This window comes from Lathamus discolor, chromosome W (genome assembly GCF_037157495.1).
Source record: "Lathamus discolor isolate bLatDis1 chromosome W, bLatDis1.hap1, whole genome shotgun sequence".
In the NCBI taxonomy this organism is placed as follows: domain Eukaryota; kingdom Metazoa; phylum Chordata; class Aves; order Psittaciformes; family Psittacidae; genus Lathamus; species Lathamus discolor.
This window is the reverse complement of record NC_088908.1, coordinates 36041436-36068549: the sequence shown is the minus strand read 5'-3', so window position 1 is coordinate 36068549 and position 27114 is coordinate 36041436. Positions and strand designations below refer to the sequence as shown.

The 27114-nt window shown below is 42.9% G+C and overlaps 1 protein-coding gene across 2 annotated transcripts in view; it reads left to right on the top strand.

Moving 5' to 3' along the window:
- LOC136004338 (Wilms tumor protein 1-interacting protein homolog) overlaps positions 1–25720 on the top strand; it is a 130367-nt gene extending 104647 nt beyond the window's left edge. For both annotated transcript variants that reach the window (XM_065660767.1, XM_065660766.1), the window contains 5 exons: positions 6903–6965; positions 9354–9484; positions 12213–12264; positions 21254–21322; positions 23638–25720. In XM_065660767.1, coding sequence (XP_065516839.1) covers positions 6903–6965; positions 9354–9484; positions 12213–12264; positions 21254–21322; positions 23638–23790 — 468 coding nt within the window. In that variant the 3' untranslated portion in view covers positions 23791–25720. The remainder of the gene's footprint in view (positions 1–6902; positions 6966–9353; positions 9485–12212; positions 12265–21253; positions 21323–23637) is intronic.
- The last annotated feature ends 1394 nt before the right edge of the window (positions 25721–27114 follow it).

The window sequence follows — 27114 nt, the reverse complement described above, 5'->3', positions numbered from 1 at the left end:
CTGGTGGATAGGAGGATGACCATGAGCCAGCAATGTGCTCTTGTGGCCAAGAAGGCAAATGGCATCTTAGGATGCATTAGAAAGGGAGTGGTTAGTAGGTCAAGAGAGGTTCTCCTCCCGCTCTACTCAGCCTTGGTGAGGCCGCATCTGGAATATTGCGTCCAGTTCTGGGCCCCTCTGTTCAAGAAGGACAGGGAATTGCTTGAAGGAGTCCAGCGCAGAGCCACAAAGATGATTAAGGGAGTGGAACATCTCCCTTATGAGGAGAGGCTGAGGGAGCTGGGTCTCTTTAGCTTGGAGAAGAGGAGACTGAGGGGTGACCTCATCAATGTTTACAAATATGTGAAGGGTAGGTGTCAGGATGATGGAGCTAGGCTTTTTTCAGTGATATCCAGTGATAGGACAAGGGGCAATGGGTGTAAACTGGAACATAGGAAGTTCCACGTTAACATCAGGAAGAACTTCTTTACTGTAAGAGTGACAGAGCACTGGAACAGGTTGCCCAGGGGGGTTGTGGAGTCTCCTACACTGGAGATATTCAAGGCCCGCCTGGACAAGTTCCTGTGTGATGTACTGTAGGTTACCCTGCTCTTGCAGGGGGGTTGGACTAGATGATCTTTTTAGGTCCCTTCCAACCCTTGGGATTCTGTGATTCTGTGATTCCCCATCTTCCCGCATCACCCACCAAGTATATCTGGGTCCCTGAGCAAAAGCAATCCCACGAGTGGGTTTGCCTTTACCTGAAGCAGGAATAACCCAAACTGTCTTCCCCAGCAAATTCTTCATGTGCACCACAGGAACTTTGTCCCCCTCTACAATATGTAAAAGTTCTGACTGGGCTGGGCCAGATCTATTGGCCGATCCTCTTGTGTTAACCAACCAGGTGGCCTTTGGTAAGTGTGTATCCCAATGCTTGAAAGTTCCCCCACCCATTGCTCTCAGTGTGGTTTTTAACAGCCCATTGTACTGTTCGATTTTCCCAGAGGCTGGTGCATGGTATGGGATGTGATATACCCACTCAATGCCATGCTCTTTGGCCCAAGTGTCTATAAGGTTATTCTGGAAATGAGTCCCATTGTCTGACTCAATTCTCTCTGGGGTGCCGTGTCGCCACAAAATCTGTTTCTCAAGGCCTAGGATAGTGTTCCGGGCAGTGGCGTGGGGCACGGCGTATGTTTCAAGCCATCCGGTGGTTGCTTCCACCATAGTAAGCACATGGCGCTTGCCTTGGTGGGTTGGTGGGAGTGTGATATAGTCAATCTGCCAGGCCTCCCCATATTTGTACTTCAGCCATCGTCCTCCATACCAAAGAGGCTTTAACCGTTTGGCTTGTTTAATTGCAACACATGTTTCAGACTCATGAATAACCTGGGCAATAGTGTCCATTGTGAAGTCCATACCTCGGTCACGGGCCCATCTATATGTTGCATCTCTGCCCTGATGGCCTGAAGTGTCATGGGCCCACCGGGCCAAAAATAATTCACCTTTATGTTGCCAGTCTAAGTCCATCTGAGCCACTTCAATCTTAGCAGCTTTATCCACTTGTTGGTTGTTCTGGTGTTCCTCAGTGGCCCGACTCTTGGGTACATGTGCATCTACATGGCGTACTTTCATCAACAGGTTCTGCACCCGGGCAGCGATATCTTGCCACAGTGCAGCAGCCCAGATGTGTTTACCTCTGCGTTGCCAGTTGCTCTGCTTCCATTGCTGCAACTACCCCCACAGGGCATTTGCCACCATCCATGAGTCAGTGTAGAGATAAAATACTGGCCACTTTTCTCGTTCAGCAATGTCCAGGGCCAGCTGGATGGCTTTCACCTCTGCAAACTGACTCGATTCGCCCTCTCCTTCAGCAGTTTCTGCAACTTGTCGTCGAGGACTCCATACGGCTGCCATCCATCTCCGATGCTTTCCCACAATGTGGCAGGACCCATCAGTAAACAAGGCATACTGTTTTTCACTTTCTGACAGTTTGTTATATGGTGGGGCCTCTTCAGCACGCATCACCTCCTCCTCTAGTGACATTCCAAAATCTTTGCCCTCTGGCCAGTCCATGATGACTTCTAGAATGCCTGGACGACTGGGATTTCCTATTCGAGCTCGTTGTGTAATTAGTGCAGCCCATTTACTCCATGTAGCATCAGTTGCATGATGTGTAGAGGAGACCCTGCCTTTGAACATCCAGCCCAGTACAGGCAACCGGGGTGCCAGGAGGAGCTGTGCTTCAGTGCCAATCACTTCCGAAGCAGCTCGAACCCCTTCATAGGCTGCCAGTATCTCTTTCTCAGTTGGGGTATAGGTAGCCTCAGATCCTTTGTACCCCCGACTCCAAAAGCTGAGGGGTCGACCTCGAGTCTCCCCTGGAGCTTTCTGCCAGAGGCTCCAGGTAGGACCATTTTCCCCAGCTGCGGTGTACAGTACATTTTTAACATCTGGCCTGGTCCGGACTGGTCCGAGGGCTACTGCATGAACTATCTCGCGTTTAATTTGCTCAAAGGCTTGTTGTTGCTCAGGGCCCCATTTAAAATCATTCTTCTTCCGGGTCACATGATAGAGAGGGCTTACAATCGAACTGTAATTTGGGATGTGCATTCTCCAGAACCCCACAGCACCCAAGAAAGCTTGTGTTTCTTTCTTATTAGTTGGTGGAGACATTGCTGGTATCTTGTTGATCACATCTGTGGGGATCTGTCTATGTCCATCTTGCCACTTTATTCCCAAAAATTGAATCTCCTGTGCAGGTCCCTTGACCTTACTCCGTTTTATGGCAAAACCGGCTTTCAGCAGGAGTTGGATTATTTTCCTCCCTTTCTCAAAGACTTCTTCCGCTGTATCGCCCCACACGATAATGTCATCAATGTATTGCAGGTGTTCTGGAGCTTGCCCCTGTTCCAGTGCAGTCTGGATCAATCCATGGCAAATGGTAGGGCTGTGTTTCCACCCCTGGGGCAGTCGGTTCCAAGTGAACTGGACACCCCTCCAAGTAAAAGCAAACTGTGGCCTGCACTCTGCTGCCAAAGGAATTGAGAAAAATGCATTGGCAATATCAATCGTGGCATACCACTTGGCTGCCTTTGACTCTAATTCATACTGAAGTTCTAGCATGTCCGGTACGGCAGCACTCAAGGGTGGTGTGACTTCATTCAGGCCACGATAGTCTACTGTTAGTCTCTACTCTCCGTTAGACTTTCGCACTGGCCATATGGGGCTATTAAAGGGTGAGCGGGTCCTGCTGATCACTCCCTGATTCTCCAGTCTACGAATCAGCTGATGGATAGGAATCAGGGAGTCTCGGTTGGTGCGATATTGCCGCCGGTGCACTGTTGTGGTCGCGATTGGCACTTGTTGTTCTTCGACTTTCAGCAACCCCACAACAGAAGGATCCTCTGAGAGACCAGGCAAGGTGGACAGCTGCTCAATTTCCTCTGTCTCCAAAGCAGCAATACCAAAAGCCCATCGGTACCCTTTTGGGTCTTTGAAGTACCCTCTCCTGAGGTAGTCTATGCCGAGGATGCATGGAACCTCTGGACCAGTCACAATGGGGTGTTTTTGCCATTTCCTCCCAGTCAGGCTGATTTCAGCCTCCAGTACAGTCAACTCTTGGGATCCTCCTGTCACTCCAGAAATATAGATGGGTTCCACCCCTTGACAGCTTGACGGCATCAGGGTACACTGTGCACCAGTATCTACTAAAGCCTTATACTTCTGTGGGACTGATGTGCCAGGCCATTTGACCCACACAGTCCAGTAAATCCGATTATCCCCTACCTCCACTTGGCTGGAGGCAGGGCCCCTCTAATAGTTATCACAGCTTTGAACACTTAAGTCATATTGAAAGGGATTATTCTTCGTTATCACAGGAGCTGGAGTAAAGTCAGCTCTTCCACTCCATCTGGGGGCCTGCTCACCAGAGACTGAAGCCGCAGCTCTCATGGGATGATGAGTCTTGGGCCTTGCTCCCCTCTTCAATTCGCCCACCAGTTCCTCCAAAGCTGAAGTAGGTTTTCCATCCCACTTCGTCATGTCTTCTCCGTGATCCCGCAGATAAACCATAGGGTGGCCCGTGGCGTATACCTCCTGTATCTTCTCTCTCGAAGAATAGGACGCCTTTTGTTAATAGCTGAGACATGTGTTGGTACACGTGAGGAGCTGGATAAATCAGATAGATCGTCCCTCAATTGTTTGAGATCCTGGGACAGTTTTTCCACAGCTGAGATGATGGAAGGGGTGAGGTTGTCTTCGAACTCTCGAAGTTTATGAATCATTTCATCCACTGTTAGTGGTACTATATCATTCCAGGTTACTGTTGCCAATGAATGGGCATATGATGACAGTGCATTCCGTGTTAGTTTTCGCCACATGGGTCGTGTACATTCGACTTCCTCTGGGTCTATGGGTACATCCCCATTATTTGGCTTGATGTGATAGATCATCTCTACGATGGCTGATTCCCTCAGAGACTGGATGCCTTTGTCTAAAGTAGTCCACTTGGCCGAACGACTCATAACATCGTCCTTGTATGGAAACCTTTCTTTCACAGCTGCCAAGAGCCGCCTCCAAAGACTGAGGGACTTTTTCTCTCTTGCAATTGCTTTGTCAATTCCCCCTTCTCTAGCAAGCGATCCCAGCTGCTTGGCTTCACTACCTTCTAGTTCGTCACCATCGGCCCCATTATCCCAGCATCGGAGCAACCAGGTGATGATGTGCTCCCCTGGTTGACGGGTAAAATCTTTTCGCATATTCCGTAGCTCGGTTGAGGTCCGAGGTCGAGAAGTCACCTCTTCTTCTTCTTCGTCATGTGATGATGACTCCTCCTCAGATACTGGACCAGGTGGTGAACACATTGTTTCTTCATCTTGCTTCACCCTTCTTGCCTCCTTTTTGCTTTTTCTCTTGTGTACAGGGGCAACCGATATTGGTACAAATTGGTCCTCTGGTTTAGCTGCAGTGATTATCACTGTGGTTTGAGTAGCAATTGTACTTGTTGCTGGGCGTGGTGTAGCTGCTGTGCTTGGAGCTGGGGTAGCCGTGCTGTCTGTTGCAGCCAAAGTTTGGGTAGCGACTGTACTTGTCGCTGGGGGTGATGTAGCTGCTGTGCTTGGAGCTGGAGTAGCTGCGCTGACTGTTGCTTTGCCCTCAGATGCAGGGGCATTTTTTTCCTTTTGAAAGTGCTGGATAGTGTTGAACAAGGCCCTGTAAGCATAGGCCAAGCCCCAGCACGTTGCCATGATTTGTCCGTCTCTGGTATGGCCAGACTGACCACACACCTCATTTAAGTGTTTTACTAATTCTTCCAGATTTTGCACTTGTTCGGTGGTGAAATTCCAAAGTACTGGAGGAGACACTGACCTAGATACTTGCCCATACTATCCCACACACCCTGCCACTCATGGCTGTCCAGCCTCAGGGAAAATCTCTTGGTCCTCCTATATCGTCGTTTAACCCCAGACAAGGCCCAAACCTGACTCTGCTTAACTCTTGAAATCAGACAAAATGGTTGTGGGCAAAACACACTCTGTATGCGTGCCAACATGGTAATCCCCATCACAATCAGCAAACAGGTCTCAACAATATTAAAAGGCCATTCAAGAACTTCTAAACTCTCAAATGATGCTGTAAATGGTCTGAGAGGGGGGCTAGGAGGGTAAAAGAATGTCTCCTTCCCAGGTTGACCACCCGAGAAGGAGAAAAAAGATGTGAAATTGCTAAGCACCTTTATTATAGACCTCCCAAAGTATAAAGGTGGTGACCACACTGGGAACATAAGACCGATCAGTTTCATGATCAATGATTCTATTGTATTACAAGTCATTATAATAAAGTACAATGAGACAAAAACCTTAGCCCAAGCCCCACACTTGAAAAACACCAACACAGCAAATACCGGCTGTATGTAATGTACAGAGTTCTGAACCTGTGAGACCAAGAGGAACAGCTTTGAGAGCCAATAAATCAGCATTGTGACGAGTGACTATTAATCCGGTCAGATCTGTCGTTATCGCAACCCTTCGTGCCCCTGTTCAGGCTCCAAAAAGAACTGTCGTGGTTTAAACCTATCTACACAGCTCATCCACTCACCCCCCTCCGACCCTCCCCGCTCCCAGAGGGATGGGGAGGAGAATCAAGAGAATGTAACTCCCACGGGTTGCGATAAGATCAGCCCAGTAACTAAGGTATAACACAAATCACTACTGCTACCACCAATGATAATAATGATAAGAGAGAATAACAAGAGAATACGATACCACCACCGAACGAGTTCGACCCCCCCCAAAGAGAGACCGTGCCCTTCTGGGTAACTCCCATTTACCTCCCTGGGCATGACGTGCTGTGGTATGGAATACTTCTTTGGCTGGTTTGGGTCATATGTTCTGTCTCTGCTTCCTCCCGGCCTCCCCTCGTCCCCAGCAGAGCATGAGACTCACAAAGTCCTTGGCCAGAATAAACATTACTTAACAACAATTCAAAACAATCGGTGTTATCAGCTCTCTGCCCAGGCTGGAAGTCAAAACACAGAGCTTGCACCAGTTACTAAGAAGAAGCAAAATGGCTCCTGGTAAACCCAGGACGGGAGGTAAGTCCTATGTTATTTACTTACACGACATCATCAACCAAAAGAGTTAATTCAAGCTATTTCTAACACACTAAATGCAAACTTGCCAAATAGGCTTCAGAAATAAAAATCATCTGAATGGAAACTTTGCACTGGATCAGAAGGCCAAGCTGGTATCTGAGCATGCTGCAAGAGCAAAGCAAAGGCTTCTATTTCCCAAACCTATTGCATAGTTTGTTATCATATATATATCAGAGGCTGGAAAATAGCACAGCGTTGACTTAAAAGGTATTTCTGCAGCTAGAGGAGTGGCTACTAATAATCCTCTCTTTTTCTGTCATTTTAATAGTATTCAGGTTTTCAGCAAACAGCAGACAAGTGCTTTGTTTGTGGACACCTCATAATGGAAATGGTAAGAGACCTAAATACCTAACTGTGGGCAGCTTGCTGTTTGTGTACTTTGGGCACTGCACTGTGAGACATTGTGCTTTTCCCTAGTCAGACTATCATTGTGTCCTTACTGCTTTCAATCTAACGTTTGAAACAGTAAATAAAATTTAAAAAAGCAGTAAGTAAAAACACCTTCATGCTCTATTACTCTTAAAGTACAGTAAGTTAGGCTTCTTTTCTAGCTGAGATCATGGGAGGCTGTTTTTTCTGCCACATGCCAGTTTAAAAACAGAAAGATAAATAGAATTTTAATACTAAGGGGGGAAAAATACAGCATAGCTTTGTATGAGAACATGGTAAAGGAAAATAGGGTGTGCTCTGTGAGACAGTAGAATAGCAAGAGCTCTGTCAAATGGATGGAATCTGGGCTAGAGAGGGACAGTAGCAATAGTTCTGAGGTTTGTTGCCTGCTATGTGACTTACTTTATTTACCTTCTGCCACTTGCTCCATGTCAGTTAAAATGCATTTTGCCACTGGGATTTGTAGGGAGATAGCAGTCAGAATCAAAGAGCTGTGGGTTGGGCCAAATACTGCTGGCATCATTTATTTTGGTGGGTAAAAGTAGGAAGAATTTAGTCTGTTCATCTTAATCAGAAATTCCCAAACAAAATTAAGTGGCTTGCGCACTGAAGTAGTGCAGATCATGTAGTATATCTATTTTCCTCTTTCTTTAAAAGGTATGTGAACCTCAGTATGCCTAATGGAAGTAGCTATTGTGATGCAAACACAGAGGTTTGGTATGAGCTGGAACAGAGACTTCACTAACAAGGATTCTGGCTCATATCCTGGCACCACTGGTTGGACAAGGATATTGTTTGTTTTAGCCCAAGAGCAAATTTCTAGATTTCTGTCATGCTGGGAGGGGTATCCTGACTTGCATGCTTTGCACTGGCCCTTAATGGCAGAATCCCAGACTAGAGTCCATAATATCTCATTGGTGGAGCTCTGTAGCTGGAAGCCCATCAGGAAGTGTGCTCTCACAAAAGGAAACAGCTCTGGGAGCTCCAGGAATTAAGCAGTCTTGGTTGGTTAATTCCTTCATGTTCCTCCCTGGGGACACACATACAATAAACATGCCTGCACAGCAGTGGTGCCCATGTGCATTTAAGGAGCAGGGAGCTGCAGCCCCACAGCCCTGAGCACATGGGAAGCTGTTCAAGGCTGAAAGTGCAGTTGAATAAGAGCTGCTTTGTGCAAAAGGGTGGCTGCACAACCATGCCAGGCTAACAGTGTGTGTTGCATAGCTGCCTTGATTGCAACACACACAGGCAAGTTGTTTCTGGCTAGGCTTGCAAACCAAAACTAAACTATAAGGCTTCATTAGAGGGGGGAAAAAGGTTAAATTCAATTAACTTTGTGCATTTTTCTGAGTGGCACTTCTTATTTCCTGTTGATGTGATCTTTATTCATAGAATCATCTACAGGGCCATGGAGATTGGCCTGTGGAGATTTTTCATCTCCATCTTATTAGCAGCTCCAAGCTGAGCGCTGATGCTAGCAGATACTTTTTGAAATTACCTTCCAAAGGTATTTCTTATACCTAAAATGTATGCAGTTGGTGCTGCCTGAAGATGATACCATGTCTCACTTTTCCCAGAGGCTTGTTCATGGGCTTGGTGCATCCTCCTTGATGTCCCAGTGCCACAGTGAGGGTTATAGACAAGAATGCCAGGAGGGTGGGGATTTGTTCTGTAGTGGTATATCTGAGACTGCATCAGGCCCTTCCTTGAAACCTTTAAAATGCAATAGAGAAGGTCATCATGGGAAAAGCCTGGGCAGATGGATGGATCTGCATCCAAACACATGAATACAGATGGAATTTTAACAGAAACTGATGGGCCCCTATGACTGAGCAATAACCAGTCAGTAACTGTGGTGGATTAGTATCCTTAAATAATGAAGGGACACCTATTTATTTAGTTGGTTTGGTATTTACTTTTCAAGTTTGAGTAATGACTGTTTTGGATTCTGTCTGTCACAGCCTGTTAAGTTTTGTGAATTAACTCTGTATCCCAGTAGCTTCTGTTTGTCTGCAACATATTTTCCAATAAGTGGTCTCTGAAGCTGTTTTTAATTTCTGTTGGCAGTACTGGCCCTGCAGAGCTACAACTGATGGGTGTTGGACTGATTTTCACAGTTCGCTCTCTTTATTGGGAGCCAACTGAAGCCCACTGAAATAAGCAAGTTGATTGTTTTAAAAGGCCTCTTGCTGACAGATCTGCAGAGTGGTAATTTCATCTTGAAGAGCTTTTCTCACCATCATTATTAGGAATCAGACACAGCAGTATATGGGGGTTGGATCTCATGTAACCATGCATCTGCTTGTTTTGCTGTTTGCCTCCTCTTAAGATCTTGCAGGCCCTTGGAAAATCATACCATCCTGGCTGCTTCCGCTGTGTGGTGTGTAACGAGTGTTTGGATGGAGTCCCTTTCACTGTAGATGTGGAGAACAATATTTACTGCGTCAAAGACTACCATACGTAAGTATGCAAATTCATTGATGCTTAGAAAAATTATAGTAGTTAAATTATTGGCATAGTTATAAGCCTGTATAAGCCTTATAGTTATAAGCCTTATAATTGTAAGCCTATGTAAGTTGTACATAAAAAGGGTCATTCCTGTTTGCTCAGACATCCCTCAAGTGCTGCTCTCATGTGTTGGCTTTTGTAAAGTATTTTAAAGTTATATTAAAGGTCACTTCATGGGCCCAGTGCAGCATACAGTGGCCAAGTGAGACTGAAAATAAAGTTATGTCAGAGGATGTACTTTTCTGGTGGCTGTTTCTCTACTTCTTTCAGGACTTTCGATACTAATTAGATCAGGTTAATTCTGCAAGTGATGATAGGTTTCTGCTGGCTGTTTCTAAGAATTGACATTCTGGTAGTGCATGACACTGGTGAGTGTAAATTAGGTTAACCTAGACTAGACAGTAGACATGTAATTCTCAGCTAGTGTTAGAATGATTATAGCTTCACCTGACAAAAAAGTTTTGTGGTTTAAGCATTTGGACTCCTTTCTGTTTCCACTCAAAGGCAATGTGCTCTTAGCTCCATTCAACCAGTAACTTGGCTTATGCTGTAAGAGTACTCATCCCTATTGGTATCAAGGTGGCTGTGTTGCAAGGACAGAGTGAGTGTTGGCCCAGTGACTGTCATAAAATGCAGCTGTAGATAATAAGACCGGTTGATGTATTTGGTTTAAGTAGATCGTAGCCATGATCAGCCCCTCTCCTATTTAGCATAGTTATGTCTTCCTGACGTCAGTGACAGTCCCCTAGTCAGGAGCTGCTTTGCAGTCAAAGGAGTGAACCTCTGGAAGAATTTGAATGGCTTTATGAGTAAAGGAAGGTAAGAGAAATGGCATATGTGGGAAGAGGGCTGGGTTCACTATGCCTAGCGGTCAGGAAGAGCTAAGCAATAAAGCTGGACTAGATCGGTCTCCTCTTGCTTTGGTAGATGAGGATTGGGTTAGGGATCAGCTATGCAAACTGGACATCTGTAAATCGATGGGTCCGGATGGAATGCACCCACGGGTGCTGAGGGAGCTGGCGGAGGTCATTGCTAGGCCACTTTCCATCATCTTTGGTAAGTCGTGGGAAACGGGCGAGGTGCCTGAGGATTGGCGCATGGCAAAGGTCACACCAATCTATAAGAAGGGCAAGAAGGAGGACCCGGGTAATTATAGACCGGTCAGCCTTACCTCCATCCCTGGAAAGATGATGGAACAACTTATTCTTGACTCCATCACTAGGCATATCAAGGATGAGGGGGTCATTAAGAACAGCCAACATGGTTTTATGAGGGGGAAGTCATGTATGACCAACCTTATAGCCTTCTATGAGGAAGTGACTAGGTGGAGGGATGATGGTAGAGCGGTAGATGTAGTTTTTCTTGATTTCAGTAAGGCATTTGATACTGTCTCCCACAGCATCCTCATAGATAAGCTAAGGAAGTGTGGGCTTGACGATCAAGTAGTGAGGTGGATCGAGAACTGGTTGAAAGGAAGAAGGCAGAGAGTTGTGGTCAGTGGCGCAGAATCTAGCTGGAGGTCTGTGACTAGTGGAGTTCCTCAGGGGTCGGTGCTGGGACCGGTGCTGTTTAATATTTTCATCAATGACCTGGATGAGGGAACTGAGTGCACCCTCAGCAAGTTTGCTGATGACACAAAACTGGGAGGAGTGGCTGACACACCTGAGGACTGTGCTGCCATTCAGCGAGACCTGGACAGGCTGGAGAGTTGGGCGGGGAGAAACTTGATGAAATTTAACAAGGGCAAGTGTAGAGTCTTGCATCTGGGGAAGAACAACCCCATGTACCAGTACAGGTTGGGGGTTGACCTGCTGGAAAGTAGCGAAGGGGAAAGGGACCTGGGGGTCCTGGTGGATAGGAGGATGACCATGAGCCAGCAATGTGCTCTTGTGGCCAAGAAGGCAAATGGCATCTTAGGGTGCATTAGAAAGGGAGTGGTTAGTAGGTCAAGAGAGGTTCTCCTCCCCCTCTACTCAGCCTTGGTGAGGCCGCATCTGGAATATTGCGTCCAGTTCTGGGCCCCTCTGTTCAAGAAGGACAGGGAATTGCTTGAAGGAGTCCAGCGCAGAGCCACAAAGATGATTAAGGGAGTGGAACATCTCCCTTATGAGGAGAGGCTGAGGGAGCTGGGTCTCTTTAGCTTGGAGAAGAGGAGACTGAGGGGTGACCTCATCAATGTTTACAAATATGTAAAGGGTTGGTGTCAGGATGATGGAGCTAGGCTTTTTTCAGTGATATCCAGTGATAGGACAAGGGGCAATGGGTGTAAACTGGAGCATAGGAAGTTCCACGTTAACATCAGGAAGAACTTCTTTACTGTAAGAGTGACAGAGCACTGGAACAGGTTGCCCAGGGGGGTTGTGGAGTCTCCTACACTGGAGATATTCAAGGCCCGCCTGGACAAGTTCCTGTGTGATGTACTGTAGGTTACCCTGCTCTTGCAGGGGGGTTGGACTAGATGATCTTTTTAGGTCCCTTCCAACCCTTGGGATTCTGTGATTCTGTGATTCTGTGATCCTCCAAATCTCCTTTTCTCTGAATATCATCAAACATTTAGAGGAGTTTCAAATCCTGTGCATCTACATTTTGCTAAAAACAAGGCATGATTAGAATATGTCTTTTGGTTGTACTTTCTGAAGAAGCTTTAAATGTGATTTGAACATTTCTTCTTACACCCTAGGGTTTTTGCACCAAAATGCGCTTCCTGTAACCAGCCGATCCTACCAGCACAGGTACATGTTAACATGCATTGACTCTTTAGAGAAATCAGCTGTTGGCATATGAACACTTTCTAAAACCACATTTGATGCTTTTCCTCCCTCTTCCAGAATCTATACTATGTCAGATACTAAATTAAATACAGTTCAGAGTAATGTCACTCCCAAACATTTCCAGTGGTTGTAATAGTCATACTACTTATGCAGCTTAGTACTTTGTATCTTTAGGGTGCTTTTCAGCTCTTAATTATGCTGTTATAAATGTCATTTAATTGAAAACTCTGACTGGGGCTCCAAGAGCAACCTAAGAAGCCCTGTTTATTTTTAGAATCTCCTATTAGCTCAAATAGCAATTTACCTTGTCTGCTACATCTGCATTTCTGATGTGTATCTGTCAAGATGTTCAAATTTGAAAAGACAGCTGAGGGTTACCCTGATCCTGTGAGAAGGCCACATAGTCTCTTGTCCTGGGGTGGCAATGTAATGAAAGTGCTTACAAGGGTGGAGAAGGCAGCAGAAAAGTTGGCTAAGAGGGAAGCCAGGTGAAGACATACTTGCAACCTCAGCTTATCCTGACAGTACAGTTAGCATGATAAGACTTATGCATTAAGACATCCTTTTTCTGCCTGCCTGCAGTGGTGCTCCCTCAGACCCTCAGGGTGCAGGACTCTCTGAATTCCCATTGCTAAGGTCACTGACCAGATCATTTGTAAGCAGAGGCCTCAGCACCTCCCTCCTTTTCCTCTTGTCAAGTTTATAGAGCTTGCATCCTATAAGCTGCTGTGCCTGGGGCTAGAGCCTCTCAGCATGCCTACCTCCATCATTCTGCATGTTACTCTCATTTGTCATTATTATTTCTGTTACATGGCCAGGTCTCACATAATTCAAAACTGATTAGGAGAAAACTCCAGGAACAAACTTGCCAACAAAGTTTTCAAGCTGACAAGCAGGTATTCTTTATTGCAGCACCGGGAGACACGGGGGATAGCTCCTCCTAACGTGTGTCTCTCTGTTGCTACACAAGCTATCCTTATATAGTCCCTGGGCATACATATATTACGTCATTTTCCAGAAAGTTCCCCGCATGCGTACAGAATTGTGGTGGTGGTCTCTGAGGGTCGTTTACTTCTTCCAACAATCTTCATCACTTCTGGCAGCCTTTGGAGCACGCGCAGTAGATGCTCATACCAGTTTAATTGGTTCGTTAGCACAGGAGACATAATAATCCTCCTATCCTCCTACTTATCAGTTAGTTTAACTGTAGCCCATCCTGGACACCTGCCATTCCCAGATACTCCTTATCCGTGTGTCCTGTTCCTCTAGACTGTTTTTCTTAAAACTCTGTCAACTATAACAATTTATCTTGTACAAGAATGCTCAGTATATTCTCTAGCTGCACTCTATTTTTTTTTCTATGTATCATGCACTTTAGTAATTTTCCATTGCTACTATTACAAAGCCATCAAACATAACATTACTTAAAACTGATTCTAAAGGTTTATATATTCCATTTTGTGATTTTCTGTCCCCCTTGTTTCAAATCCCCCCTTTTTCTGTCCTTTTGCAAATTCTTTTGCAACATTTTATATATTACCATTACCATCAAAAGTCTTTTGAAATAATTTCCCGTTTCTACTTGGTGCTTAATTTCACTCCTTTTCCAGTCTTCATAATTTATCATAGCATTTACAACACCAGAGAGAACACTGTATCATACCACAAGTAATCAATATTAAAATAATTAACACCAGTATACCTGCAACCAGTTGCCTCAACCAGGAGAGATCAAGTAACCATGAAGTTAACCTTTTCCATATTTTTTTTTTTTCAAAACCCCAGGAGGTGTCATCCATGGCCATTTCATGAAATATCTTAGTTTGTTTCCAAATTTCCTCCAGATCTGTTTCAATTCTGCCACTTTGGTCTATATAGGAGCAACAGCTTTCACTGATTATGGAACAAACCCCTCCTTGTGATGTCAATAACATGTCTAGTGCCATTCGGTTTTGTAATACCACCTTAGATAGGCTAGTTATCTCTCGTTCTGCCTGGATTATATCAATGTTTTTATTTTCCATTTCCTCTATGGTTGCTGAGATATTTATAATTTATAATTCACTTATTCCCAAAGATGGAATTAGCCCTCTTACAAAACTATGAAATGCAGTGTGCTGTTCAATAATAGGGTTAAACCCTTGCTTAATCTGTTTAGCAAAATTGGGTATTACAGCACCTAAGGTGCATGCCCCCTTCTAGTTGGGGGCTTGAGTCTTATAAGCATTTTCTCCACATAACCAATACCATCCTTTCCCTTTAGGAATGGGCCACCACTGAACTACGATACCATCTATATTAATAGTGTGATTGCAATTTGAATGGTGACCTACATCTGTGGCATTTAAACAAGCATGATCTCCTACCCTGGTTCCTGGTGTAATACATCTTTGTGCACAGGTGTAATATTTATTACCTGGATTAGGATTAACTATTCCAAATTTTAACCTTTCCTTCGAATACAGATTGCTAGTGTTCACCCACAAATTTGTCCATGAGACAGTGTTAGGAATTGGAACTCCAATTAATGGGAGATCCAGGCTTTCTCCTGATTTAGGCAACTGTGCACACACCCAACAGTCACTACGATTGAAAACCTTAGTGACATTCTGCACTAATTTCAGGTATAAGTTCTGGTCCCAAGCTTGTGCTCCAGTTATCATATGAGTCCAAATTATGAGATTTCATACACAAGGGTCCTGAAGGTTTGACCTGCCATGCCTTCTCTGGCTCTGGTGCTTTCTTTATTCTTGAGTAATGTATTCAAGCCAGTTGTTCCTTTATCTTCACTGCTGTAAAGGTGGTCAGTAATCTCTGGTACGGTCCGCTCCACTTCTCCTGTAGAGGATCTCCTGAAAAATTCTTAACATAAATGCAGTCTCCAGATCTGAAAGGGTGAATCGGATAATCCAGACCTCTTGCTCTTGTCCCTACTGTTCTCTTATTTATCTCCTCCAACTGTTTTCCCAGATGGATCAGAAACTGTCGGAGATAGCCTTCCCCCACTTCCTGAAGACTTTCTCCTTTAAACTGGGACTGATATGGTCTTCCATACAAAATCTCAAATGGGCTAACCTCTTCTTTTGACCAAGGTTTAGTTCTAATTCTTAATAGAGCCAGTGGTAAAGCTTGGTACCAATATAAATTTGTTTCCTGACATATTTTACTAATCTGTTTAATCAGATGGCTCATCTTTTCTACTTGCTCACCGGCCTGAGGCCTGTATGGAACATGTAGTTGCCAATCAATTTCAAATTTTTTGCTAATTTCTTGTAACAATTTTGCACTAAAGTGTTAACCTCGGTCTGAAGAAATTGCCTCTGGTACTCCAAAACGAGGTATGATCTCATTAAATAATATTTTAATCACTTGTCTTGCATTATTTATCCTACAAGGGAATGCTTCTGGCCAGCCTGAAAAAGTATCCTTTAATACCAACAAATATCGATAACCTCCTTTTCTTGATAATTCAGAAAAATCTGTTTGCCACTGCTGTCCCAGATAACTTCCTCTCACAATTGTCCCAATTTGATTTCTATTTTCAGTTTTAGGATTATTCTTAAGACATAGCTGACATTGTTTTGTCACTAATTGAACTATAGTATACAGATTTCTTCCTACAATTTGTTTGTTTAAATGTTTATACAAAGAGTTACTATCACAATGAGTTTTATTATGTTCCTCCTGAACTAACTTCCAGAGTTGGTTATAGGGGGTTACAATTCTCCCATCAGGTATCTGAACCCCACCCTCTTTATTTTCCTGTCCTTTTAGATCTTGAATCAATTTTCTATCCTCTTTTGAATACCTAGGTTTAGATTTCTCAATTGTTAGTTTGCCATCAGGGATTAAGGACATGATTTTAGATTGTTCAGCTGCTCGTTTGGCTTCAAAATCGGCCAAATTATTTCCAATTTCCTGATCAGATTTACCTTGCTGATGTCCTTTACAGTACATAATAGCTACTTCTTCAGGTAGCTGAACAGCTTCTTGTAATTGTAGAATTTCTGTAGCATGTTTAATCTGTTTCCCTTGTGTGTTCAAAAGTCCTTGCTCTTTCCAGATAGCACCATGTGCATGGACCACACCAAATGTATATTTAGAATCAGTCCAAATATTTATCCTTTTATCTTCAGCCAATTCCAGGGATCTCGTTAATGTTATTATTTCTGCCTTCTGGGCAGAGATGTTTGCTGGTAAAGGTTTAGGTTCTATTACCTGTGAAGTGGTGGTAAAAGCATATCCTGCCTTTCGTTCACCTGCTTTCGTTCATGAAGCTACTACCTCAGTAAACCAAGAATCAGCACCTTCCAGAGGTTTTTCTTTCAAGTCTGGTCGGCTCAAATACACAGTCTCTATGGTGGCCAAGCAGTTGTGTGTTAGTAGTTCTGTCAGTTGTTCCTGCAAAAAGGATGCTGGATTCACAACATTAGTGACCACAATTTCTATATCCTCCTGTTCCACAAGGGTGGATTGGTATTTTAAAAAACGTGAAGGAGATAACCAGTGGGCTCCTTTCTTTTCCAGGACTGCTGATACCACATGGGACACTAGCACAGTAATCTTATGTTCCAAGGTGAATTTGCGAGCATCTTCAATATTCATGACAACCGCTGCCACAGCCCTTAGGCATCCGTGCCATCCTTTGCTCGTTTCAGCCAGCTTTTTGAAAAATATGCCACTGCCCTTCTGTATGGTCCTAGTTTCTGAGCAAGGACCCCCAAAGCTATTCTCTGTTCTTCATAGGAATATAGCCTAAATGATTTAGTCACATCTGGAAGTCACAGAGTTGCAGCTCTCATTAGCTCTGTTTTTAAATTTTTTAAAGCCCCCTCTGCTTTATCAGTCCGTTTTAAAGAGGGAGGGTTTCCTTTCAACAGTTCATGTAGTGGTCTTACCAGAACACCATAATCATGGATCCAAAGTCTGCACCCATCCGGTCATTCCCAGGAATGCCCGGAGCTCCTTGGTGGTCAACGGTCATGGAGTCTGACAAATGGCTTCTTTTCTAGCAGCTCCAAGTTCTGTCTGTCTTCCTGCTATTTCATATCCTAGGTAGGAAACTCAGGTTTGGATTAGTTGGGCCTTTCATTTGGATACCCAGTAACCATTCAGTCCCAGAAAATTTAATAATTCCACTGTCCACTGGATACATTCTGCCTTTGTTTCTGTAGCAATTAATAGGTCATCCACATATTGTAACAGAGTCCCGTCTGAGTAGGTGGCTTCCATGGTTCTAGTTCTCATGCTAGCTGATTTCCAAAAATTGCTGGACTGTTTTAAACTCTTTAGGTAATACTGTCCAAGTTAATTGAGTTTCCCTTCCTGTGTCAGGATTTTCCCATTCAAAAGCAAATAACTTTGGCTTTCTTTGGCCAATGGTAAGCAAAAGAAAGCGTCCTTTAAATCCAGGACGGCAAACCATTTCTGATTATTCTTCAATTTAGTCATTAAGTCATACAAATTAGCTACTACTGGACGAATATCCTCTGCTGTTTTGCTGATTGCCCTGAGATCTTGAACCAATCTGCAACTTTTCCCATCATATTCCTTTACTGTCCAGATAGGAGTGTTATATTCCAATTCACATTCAATTAATAATCTATATTTTAAAATTTATCAGTGATTGTTGATTCCCTTTGATCTTCTAATTTTAAGGGATATTGTTTTATTCTAATTGAGCAAGTCCCCCACCCCCTTTTTTATTTACACTTTTAGAGGCAAAGCATTTTTCGCCTTACCTGGAACTTCAGATGCCCATACTCCTAGATATACCTGATTAAGGTTTTCTTCTATTTCAGGGAGGTCCTCCTGTTTGCTTTTCTGCTGAATTACAGATAAACTCAAAACTGCAATTAATTGATTATTTTTAACTCTAAATTCCATTTTGCCTTCTTTAAATGTTGCTTCTTGCCCTAATAAAGATTTTAGAGAATTTGGCATGCATAAAAATTTATGCATTCCTATTTGTTTTCCCAATTTGTATTTTAAAGGTTTCAGAAAGAATGCCTCTCTTCTTTTTTTTTTTTTTCTTTTTTTCCCTGGTGGCCAGTAGCTCCCACATCTGTAGCGAATTCTTTTCTCTCTGATTTTATACCAAATAACTTGCTCCTGTAATCACTAAAATTCCACTTTATTTCCTCTAGTCCCTAGTTTTAATTTAACCAGTGGATCTGGTAGGGTAGATTCCCCAGGTCCCCATCAGTCTAGTTCCAATTCAGTCACCGGAGCCACCCCATGGCACTGCCCCCCCACCCAGGGCAGTCTCACTTCCAATGTCCAAACTCCCCATAGCACACACACCGATCCCCTTCCACAGAAGAAGAGCCCACTCCCCCACCTCTGCCCGACTTCCCTCCTCCCAGGCTCAAACACAGGAGCTGCTCGATCTCCCCTCCTTTCCCCCTTGGTTTTCCCTTTTGTTTTTTTATCTTACAGTTGCTCACCCTGCTCTGCAGGGGCTGCAGATGACTGCCTCTGCAACAGTACTTCTGCTTTAACCCTTTCTTAACTCTGAATGTGAATCTGCCGCTTTTTGCCAGTGACAGCAATCTCTTCCTCCTTATCAATATCAGATAGGACAGGTGCAGAGGGTGCTCCTCTCAGAGGTACCTGTGACACATAATTTTCCCAGGAGACCCTCCAAGTTACTTCCAGTGTGCCAAAATGCACCCTAAAAGACTCTTTTTCAAGATCTCTTCACTCTGCTGACTTTCCATTATCAGTCTCACATTCACACACACACACGGGATCCCACAGACACACTCCACACAGTTACAACACTGGAGACAGAGACTAAAATTCTATCAAACAAACAACAGTTAATAACATAGTTATAGCATCCTGTCACCAGTACCAAAGCACACGACCAAAATCCTTAATGTAACAAGCCACAAAATAAATCAAATACCAACAAGATCCAAAACCATTTCCACAAGACACCCCCTGGGTCTTGTAGGACCCAAACCACAAGATGCCCCCTGCTTCTTGTGGGTGTATACCAAACGGACGCTAGCAGCCGGGTATACGCCTTTACCTACGAGATTTCCTATCTCGATTTACGGAAGGCTTCCAAACCTTGCGTACGCTTACCAAACCAACCCAATTACCAATTTAGTCTTTATGCAAGATTCCCCCTGCACCTTACAGACTATACAAAAGAAAAGAATACCTTTTATGAAGATGGTCCTTGTCTGCTCCTGCAGTGATCCGAATGAGTCGAGGGGTCCCTCCAGGAAAAATTCCCGAGGGCCCTAGGGAGCCCTGTCCTCAGCGGGTCCTGCAGCCGAGCAGAGAGAGTCCCATCTGGGTCGCCAGATTGATTCGGAGAAAACTCCAGGAACAAACTTGCCAACAAAGTTTTCAAGCTGACAAGCAGGTATTCTTTATTGCGGCGCCAGGAGACACGGGGGATAGCTCCTCCTAACGTGCATCTCTCTGTTGCTCCACAAGCTGTCCTTATATAGTCCCTGGGCATACATACATTACGTCATTTTCCAGAAAGTTCCCCGCATGCGTACAGAATTGTGGTGGTGGTCTCTGAGGGTCGTTTACTTCTTCCAACAATCTTCATCACTTCTGGCAGCCTTTGGAGCACGAGCAGTAGATGCTCATACCAGTTTAATTGGTTTGTTAGCACAGGAGACATAATAATCCTCCTATCCTCCTACTTATCAGTTAGTTTAACTGTAGCCCATCCTGGACACCTGCCATTCCCAGATACTCCTTATCCGTGTGTCCTGTTCCTCTAGACTGTTTTTCTTAAAACTCTGTCAACTGTAACAATTTATCTTGTACAAGAATGCTCAGTGTATTCTCTAGCTGCACTCTATTTTTTTTTCTATGTATCATGCACTTTAGTAATTTTCCATTGCTACTGTTACAAAGCCATCAAACTTAACATTACTTAAAACTGATTCTAAAGGTTTATATATTCCATTTTGTGATTTTCTGTCCCCCTTGTTTCAAAACCTCATAAAGGTTGAGCCAGAACTGCTTGTTGTAGTGATGGGATATGAGGAGAAAACCCCTATGTAAATTTCACTGGATTTGTGTCTTACAAACTTACTTATAAAGAAAAACAAAAGGTGGGAAAGAAAAAGCAGTCCTACTGCTGACTCATCTGATGCCTAGCAGGATAGACTCTACGTTCCCATAGAGGTTTCTTAGGTTAGTTCAGGTCTAGCAGTGCAGGTACTAACTTGCCCGTAGCTCCTCTCAGACATAGTTTACATTATATCTGATGCTCTAGATGACACCTGGAACTGGAAACAGTGCAAGACAAGAGATCAAGAGATTTAATGAGCTCTGACTTAAGAGGCTTCAGAGTAGATCAGGGAGTCTGTGAGGTTACAAGAAGGATATAGGCTGCTCTGCAGTGCCTGGGGCTCAGCCAGGAATTATACAACATCACTGCACCCACCCTCATGCTGAGGTTTTGGCCTGTGCACATAATTACCTGATGGACTGGTATGTAACTCCCTATGGAGCATATACAGTGACATATGCATTAGCAAAATAGCTGTGCAGCAGATGGTTTGAGGGGAATACAAGTCCTGGAAAACTCAGTCCAGGATGTCTACAAGGAAAAATTACCCAATTAGCAGATCATAGTTTTTGTCTGGTAATTCATTCAGAACCTGGGTGCCCTTGGAAAATTATTTGATCTCAAGACAAGTTTGTCCCTTGAGGATAAAGTATTGGCTACACTTCCCAGATTACCTCTACAGCTTAGATATATCAGACACCCATGCTGCTCCTAAACGGCAAAACCAGTGGTGCAGGGCTGTGCACCAGGGACAAGACCCCCAGTGGTCACAGAGCCCTTCTCTGTGGAGGAGGAGGGGATCCCTCAGGGAAACAGCTCTGCAAAGCAATAGGCTGGGTACTGAAAGAATGAGAAAACACCACTTAAAAGCCTACTCTTACCTTCTCTCTGCTTCCCCAACAGGGCTCCGAGGAGACCATTCGGGTGGTGTCAATGGACAAAGACTACCATGTGGAGTGTTATCACTGCGAGGTAAGTGTCCAGCCTGCCTCATGGCAAGGCTTTGCTAATACCTAGCAGCCTCTTGGTAGGTGCCTGACTTGCACCCCAAGGTGCACTTGCTGGGTGTTGCACGCTTGGGCAGGTAGGGCTCTGCCCCACAGCTCCTGGAGGGAGGCAGAGGGAGTTATGAGTGCTAGCTGGTCTGCAAATGGTGCTGCCATCCCCAGTACCAAATCAGTTTGGATTTTGGTTTAGTAGAAAAGAGATAGAGATACCACTATGTTACTTTTTGGGGGAGTAGTTTCTTTTTGTGCAGAAAAATTAAACTTTTATTGGAGCAGATCAAGTTGTGGGATTAATGCTCTTGCTTTGGAGAGGAGAGCTGAGTTCAGTTCTAGCTCTGCATCCAGAGGCATGAGGAGGGAAATAAACTTTAATTTGGGATCAACCCAAAACTCCCCTTTTGCAGTAGGCTTGGCACTCTGATATAACAGGCAAATATCCACACTAACTGTGCTACCTGTCTTAGCAGCAGAGGCAGAAATGCAGCAATGCTATCTTCCATGCACATTTGCAAAAAAAGTTTTACAAAGAGACTTCCGATTGAGGGAGAAAATAACAAAATTAAGGGCATCTTGAAATGTATATGAACCTAAATGTAAGGAGGACCCCATCCACTCAGCTGTCTCCTTCCAACAGAGATACCTGATACTCCATCTTTCTCTATTAAATTTTAACGAGAAATTGGCACAGGAAATCATACTGTTTTGGAGAGCTGTACTTCCCTCCTCCTTCTTTCCCCATCTATTGCTTTGTGCAGGCTTCACCTAAGATGACAGCTCCCTCCTCTCTCAGGCTATTGACTTCATGTTAGAATGTCCTAATGGGGGTTATTTTCAGTTATGTTTCATTTTCATTTCCCCTTTCTCCTTCCAGTTTGAGGCAAATCAAGTTGCTTCCACATCTGCCCAGAATGGCAGAGTGCATTTATGTACAGAAATCAGAGGTTAGCCATGTGTTAACAGGGGTCGGTTACTGCCTAATGGTCTCAAATCAGCCTCTCAAGCTGTACATGCTGGGTCACTGCTGTCCCAGAATCACGCTAGAAAAGTCAGTGCCACTATTTTGAGGTATTCACATGGAGACTTTTGCAAAGGCTCTGACAACTTACCAGCCACTTCTGAAATGCTGTTAAAGTCATCATAACCTGGTGGCCATGCAAAGGTCAGTGGGCAGTGTTGAAACTTTGCTGCTTTTCTACATCATTTCTTTCTTGTACAACCACTTTTCTGCTGAGAACTTTAAGCAGGTTTATAGATCAATATACCCCCATTCTAAAACTGAAATCCACTGAGAAGGTGGGCTTTCTCACTGCAGAAAAGGAATCCAGTTCTGAAGAGGGGAAAAAAGGTATGAACACTTGGTGCATCTGTAGAGTATCTAAAATTGGCAAATTCTAATGAGGAATTGAATTTTAAATATCACATAAAGGACTACAAAACTACCTTGGCAGAAACTGTGATTAAAGCCTCCCTAAACTAACACTCCAGTTTTAAAGCTTACTTTAAAACCCATTTTTCATTCTTATTTCAGCATTGTAAACTTTAAGGATTTTAACTTGAGCTATGAAATCTAAAAAATCATACTTTGTGTCTAATTAAAAACTTTGCATCAGTTTTCAATACTGAAGTGACCTATACACCCAAATTATAATGATGACAACTGAAAACCAGGATTGTCTCTATTGCAGCATACAGAATAGCAGGCAGGATCATTGTTTGTTGTTCTTCTTTTTATCTCTGTTCCTCCACTACAGTTCACCTGTTTTGTCCCTGTGCTGGTTCCAGGGGTAAAGATGGACCACTGGCCTTGAAGTTAAATTTTTTAAATTCCAAATTACAGAAAATGTAGCCCTGCTTCAGATGTAAAACATGTCTCATCTCCCCCTCTTCCCCATTCACTCTCATTCTCTACTTATGCTACCCTATTTCTCACCTGCTGCCTTGTTGCAAAATTAGCTCCCTCTCTGTCCTAGCCTCTTCCAAGTTGTATGTGTCAGGGTCAGTCCTTGGCCTGTTTTTTTTTTTTTTTTTGTTGTTTGATTTGCATCAACATTTATTAGATGAATAAGAGACCAGAATGGAAAACAACAGAAAAAAAAAAAAAAAGCTGGGTCCTGTTTGATTTCAGCAATATCATTTTGCTTAATATGAGATAGTCAGGGTCCACCTGCCAAAAACTCTTGAGGTTGCTGGCTTCAGAGGCATGGGAGGGAGCTCTCAGGCTTATGCTGGGTAGGTCAACACTGTGAGATGACCTACCTGGGATGTATATGTTTCTTCTAGGATTGTGGCTTGCAGCTCAATGATGAGGAAGGCCATCGTTGTTACCCATTAGAGGGCCACTTGCTCTGCCATGGCTGTCATATCAGGCGCCTTAATATTGAACTGCCATCACATCCACCTCCAAGCTATCCGATGCATATCACAGAACTCTGAAAGACATTTCCATTACCAATAAGTCATTTGAAAGAGAAGACAAAAATTTAAAAATTACTTTCCTGTTCCTTTAAAGATGAGATTCCAGTAATAACCAGCTATTTATTTTTAAAATCAGAGGTGAGGGTTCCTTTTCTGCATTCTTTTATCTAGACGTTTTCACTGAGACACCATCTACTTGAACAAATAATTCACCACTGTAACTGTAACTGTAAATGGCAGCATTTCTAAAGCAATGGTACAAAGGGCTGTTCTGCACTCCCTACTCACATTCCTCCAGTGGAGATTTCACCTAAGTAAGTTTAGAATTACTTTCCAAAAGTTATCACCTTATCATATTGCAGCAAGCATGATAAGATAAATGCTAACATTTTAGCTAGTTTTATTGAATTCTGATCTTAGAGAATACAGGCTGACATTTTTTAAAACTTAGGAAGCAAACGAGTGGTTTTAGTAAGGACATTTTCAGTGTGGGTTAAATAATAGCATTCTCTGAAGAAGCATCAGTCCAGCTTTCCATCCTACAATATTCCACAGTCATCCAAAGACTATTTAGCTTGTTGAAGAAATATGGCAAGCATCTCTTATAAAAACTATGTTACAGAGGATTGTATCTGAACGGTTGGCATATGCAGGGTCATAGCAGTTGAAGAAATTACAGACCTCTGTAATTGCTTGCAATGTACAACTGTAGCCATGGTTTCAAAATACATTCATATCAACTTGATGATTTGGTACTTACTAAAGAATTCATCTTTCGAAGCTGTTTTTTGTTTTAACAGGGTTAGCTGCCCCTTTCTATGCAAAGGTACACTTGTCTTTATACTACTTGTTTTATACAAGACTTCATTTGTTACCAACTTCTTTATGATTGTATGTTGATACATTATTAGAAAAAGAGGGGACAGTGTTTTTTCTATTATCTTTTCAGCTTTGTGTTCTTATGTAAATGCGAAAGCTTCTCTTAATGATTTTCATAAGGAGTATTTTTTATGTTAAATCAGTTCAACACAGAGGAAAGCTTTCTAGAGTTTATTTTATGATGTGATTGTTCTTTAGAAGCCTTTACTGTACTTTCAGACTATTTCCATAAAGTTAAAACAATAACAACTTGTTCTCATTTGCATCAGGACTACACCTTTCCATTTTGGTAAGGAATGTTATAAAGTCCGTACAGCACAAAGCTGTTGTAGGCAATTCAGAGTCCGTCATGCACTGGAGTACACATTCCAAAGAAAGGACCAAAATAATAATGTAAAAAAATACCAAGAATGTACTCAGATAATTGAGCTTTCAAAGAGGGTTTGTTTGGGTTTCTTTCCTTTTCCTTTCACTTGTGTGCACGTGTGTATATATTTTGTAAGGTGGAGCTTCAAAAGGAAAAAACATGGTTAGAGGAGCTTTTTAAGACCAGAAATTCCAGAGTAGTAAAGTAAACCAAAGCTCTAAAGGAGACAAAAGCTGCTTTCTTGTGTTTCAAGAAAAGTTTAAGTTTGTGATTCATCCTGTAACTAATGCCATAACTACAGTATATAATTTGACTTAAATTAAGTTTTCATTTGAAAAATATTTATGTTTTCTTCCAAGAACTCAGACCAATGTTGATTTTTGTTTTGTAGGAAGTATATAAATTCCCAGTTTGTTTATCATGTAAATAGATTACATGCTGAAAATATGCATTAGTTTAACTATTTGTGTGTATATATATATATCTCTTCGTAAAACCTTTCAATGTGCTTCTGTCTTAGTCTTTAGAATTAATTGTGGTTTTGTGTTTCAGTGTTTGATTCCCTTGATTGTTGAAGAAAAAAATTGTGAAATGTAGATTTATTTATCTAAAGAAGCAGTTACTTGCTGTCATCCTAAGTTATTTAATATTAAAGTCAGAAGTTTCATTTAACCTTAGATGCTAGAATCTGCTTTTTTTCAATAAAGACACTTTGTAGTGATCTTTGATTTTGTAGTTTGTTGCATATAAATTGGTTTGGTTTTTTTTTAATTTAATGTAGATGGGCACTAAAACAAGTTTCAGGAGACCCCTGTATTGCCTACAGAAATGCCTAACTGATGTTAATTGATCACAGCTGCATTCATGAAATATTCTGGTCTTCCAATACAAGTGTTACTAATTAAGGTCTAAAATATGCCCACAGCTAATGTTTTGCAGCTGCACTTAGAAAAGAATTTAGCCTCTCTAGCAATTTTTAATTAAGCTTTAACCAGTCTGGCTAGTTCACGTGCAGGACAGTCAGTACTGAGGAAGACTTCCTTCTCAAGGCTCACATCATTTTTTTGAATGTTCCAGAAGAGGAGTGCTGCCTGGGCTATGAACTTGCAAAATGTTAAAGCACTCAGACTGGGGGAGGGGGGGGGATTTTCTTGATATTCTTGGTAAGTCACAGTAATTCAGAAACCACAGCCAGAGTTCTCATAGGATCAGAGATGCTTTTTTATATCTTACCTTTATGAAGCTCTTTGCCACTTTGTTGTCTTCAGCTTCATGGCACAGATGAGAGCTTGGTTACATTTGCATTCTGCAGACAAGTGGTCCTGCAAGAGAAGCTCTTATCTGTCAAGCAAAAGGTTCATCAGCACTTGTATCTTGTCTCCATAGCCATAAGTGAATGCCTGGGGAAAGAGTACAAGAACCAGTTTCTTCCTGATTTCCTCACATTCAGTGGGTTTCCTTTCCATCAAGCTGGTCAGTCTGCCACCTTTGGGGATGCTCTTTCCTCCAGTGACTCACAAAATCAAAATATTCACAAGCTTCTACTTTAGTGTCATGCCACCCTCTCCAAAGAGGCCTGCTCTGCAGCTCTGTCACCCTGGCTTTGCAAAGTACAACTGACTTAACATTTGGAAATGAAACTTTCTGGTGTTTTTCACACAGTGGCTATTTTGGCAATTTTTTCTTTTGCACAGTCAGAATTTACAAGCACAGTTGTTTTAGGGACTTAGTCTGCACTTCTGTGCTTTGAAACAGATGTACTACATTTCTGTAGGGCCTTCACATACATGCTATTTTCTCACTCTCCTAATTTTTTAAAAATTAATTCAAAATGAGCAATTCATGCCCTTGAATTAAAAAAAAAACCAAACACAAAAAGGCACTAAGACTGGCCAGATGAAAGCATTTTCACAGTGCCTCACCACATGGGTGACACAAATGTAGTCAATAGAATCTAGGACATACTCTTCATACAGTAACAATTTATACCAACCCATAACAAGCCTGGTAGAAATTAACAGAGTATTTAAAAATATCAACTGCCCCTCATAGGCCTCCTTGCAGGAAACGCATACTGGAAAATGAACATACATTCA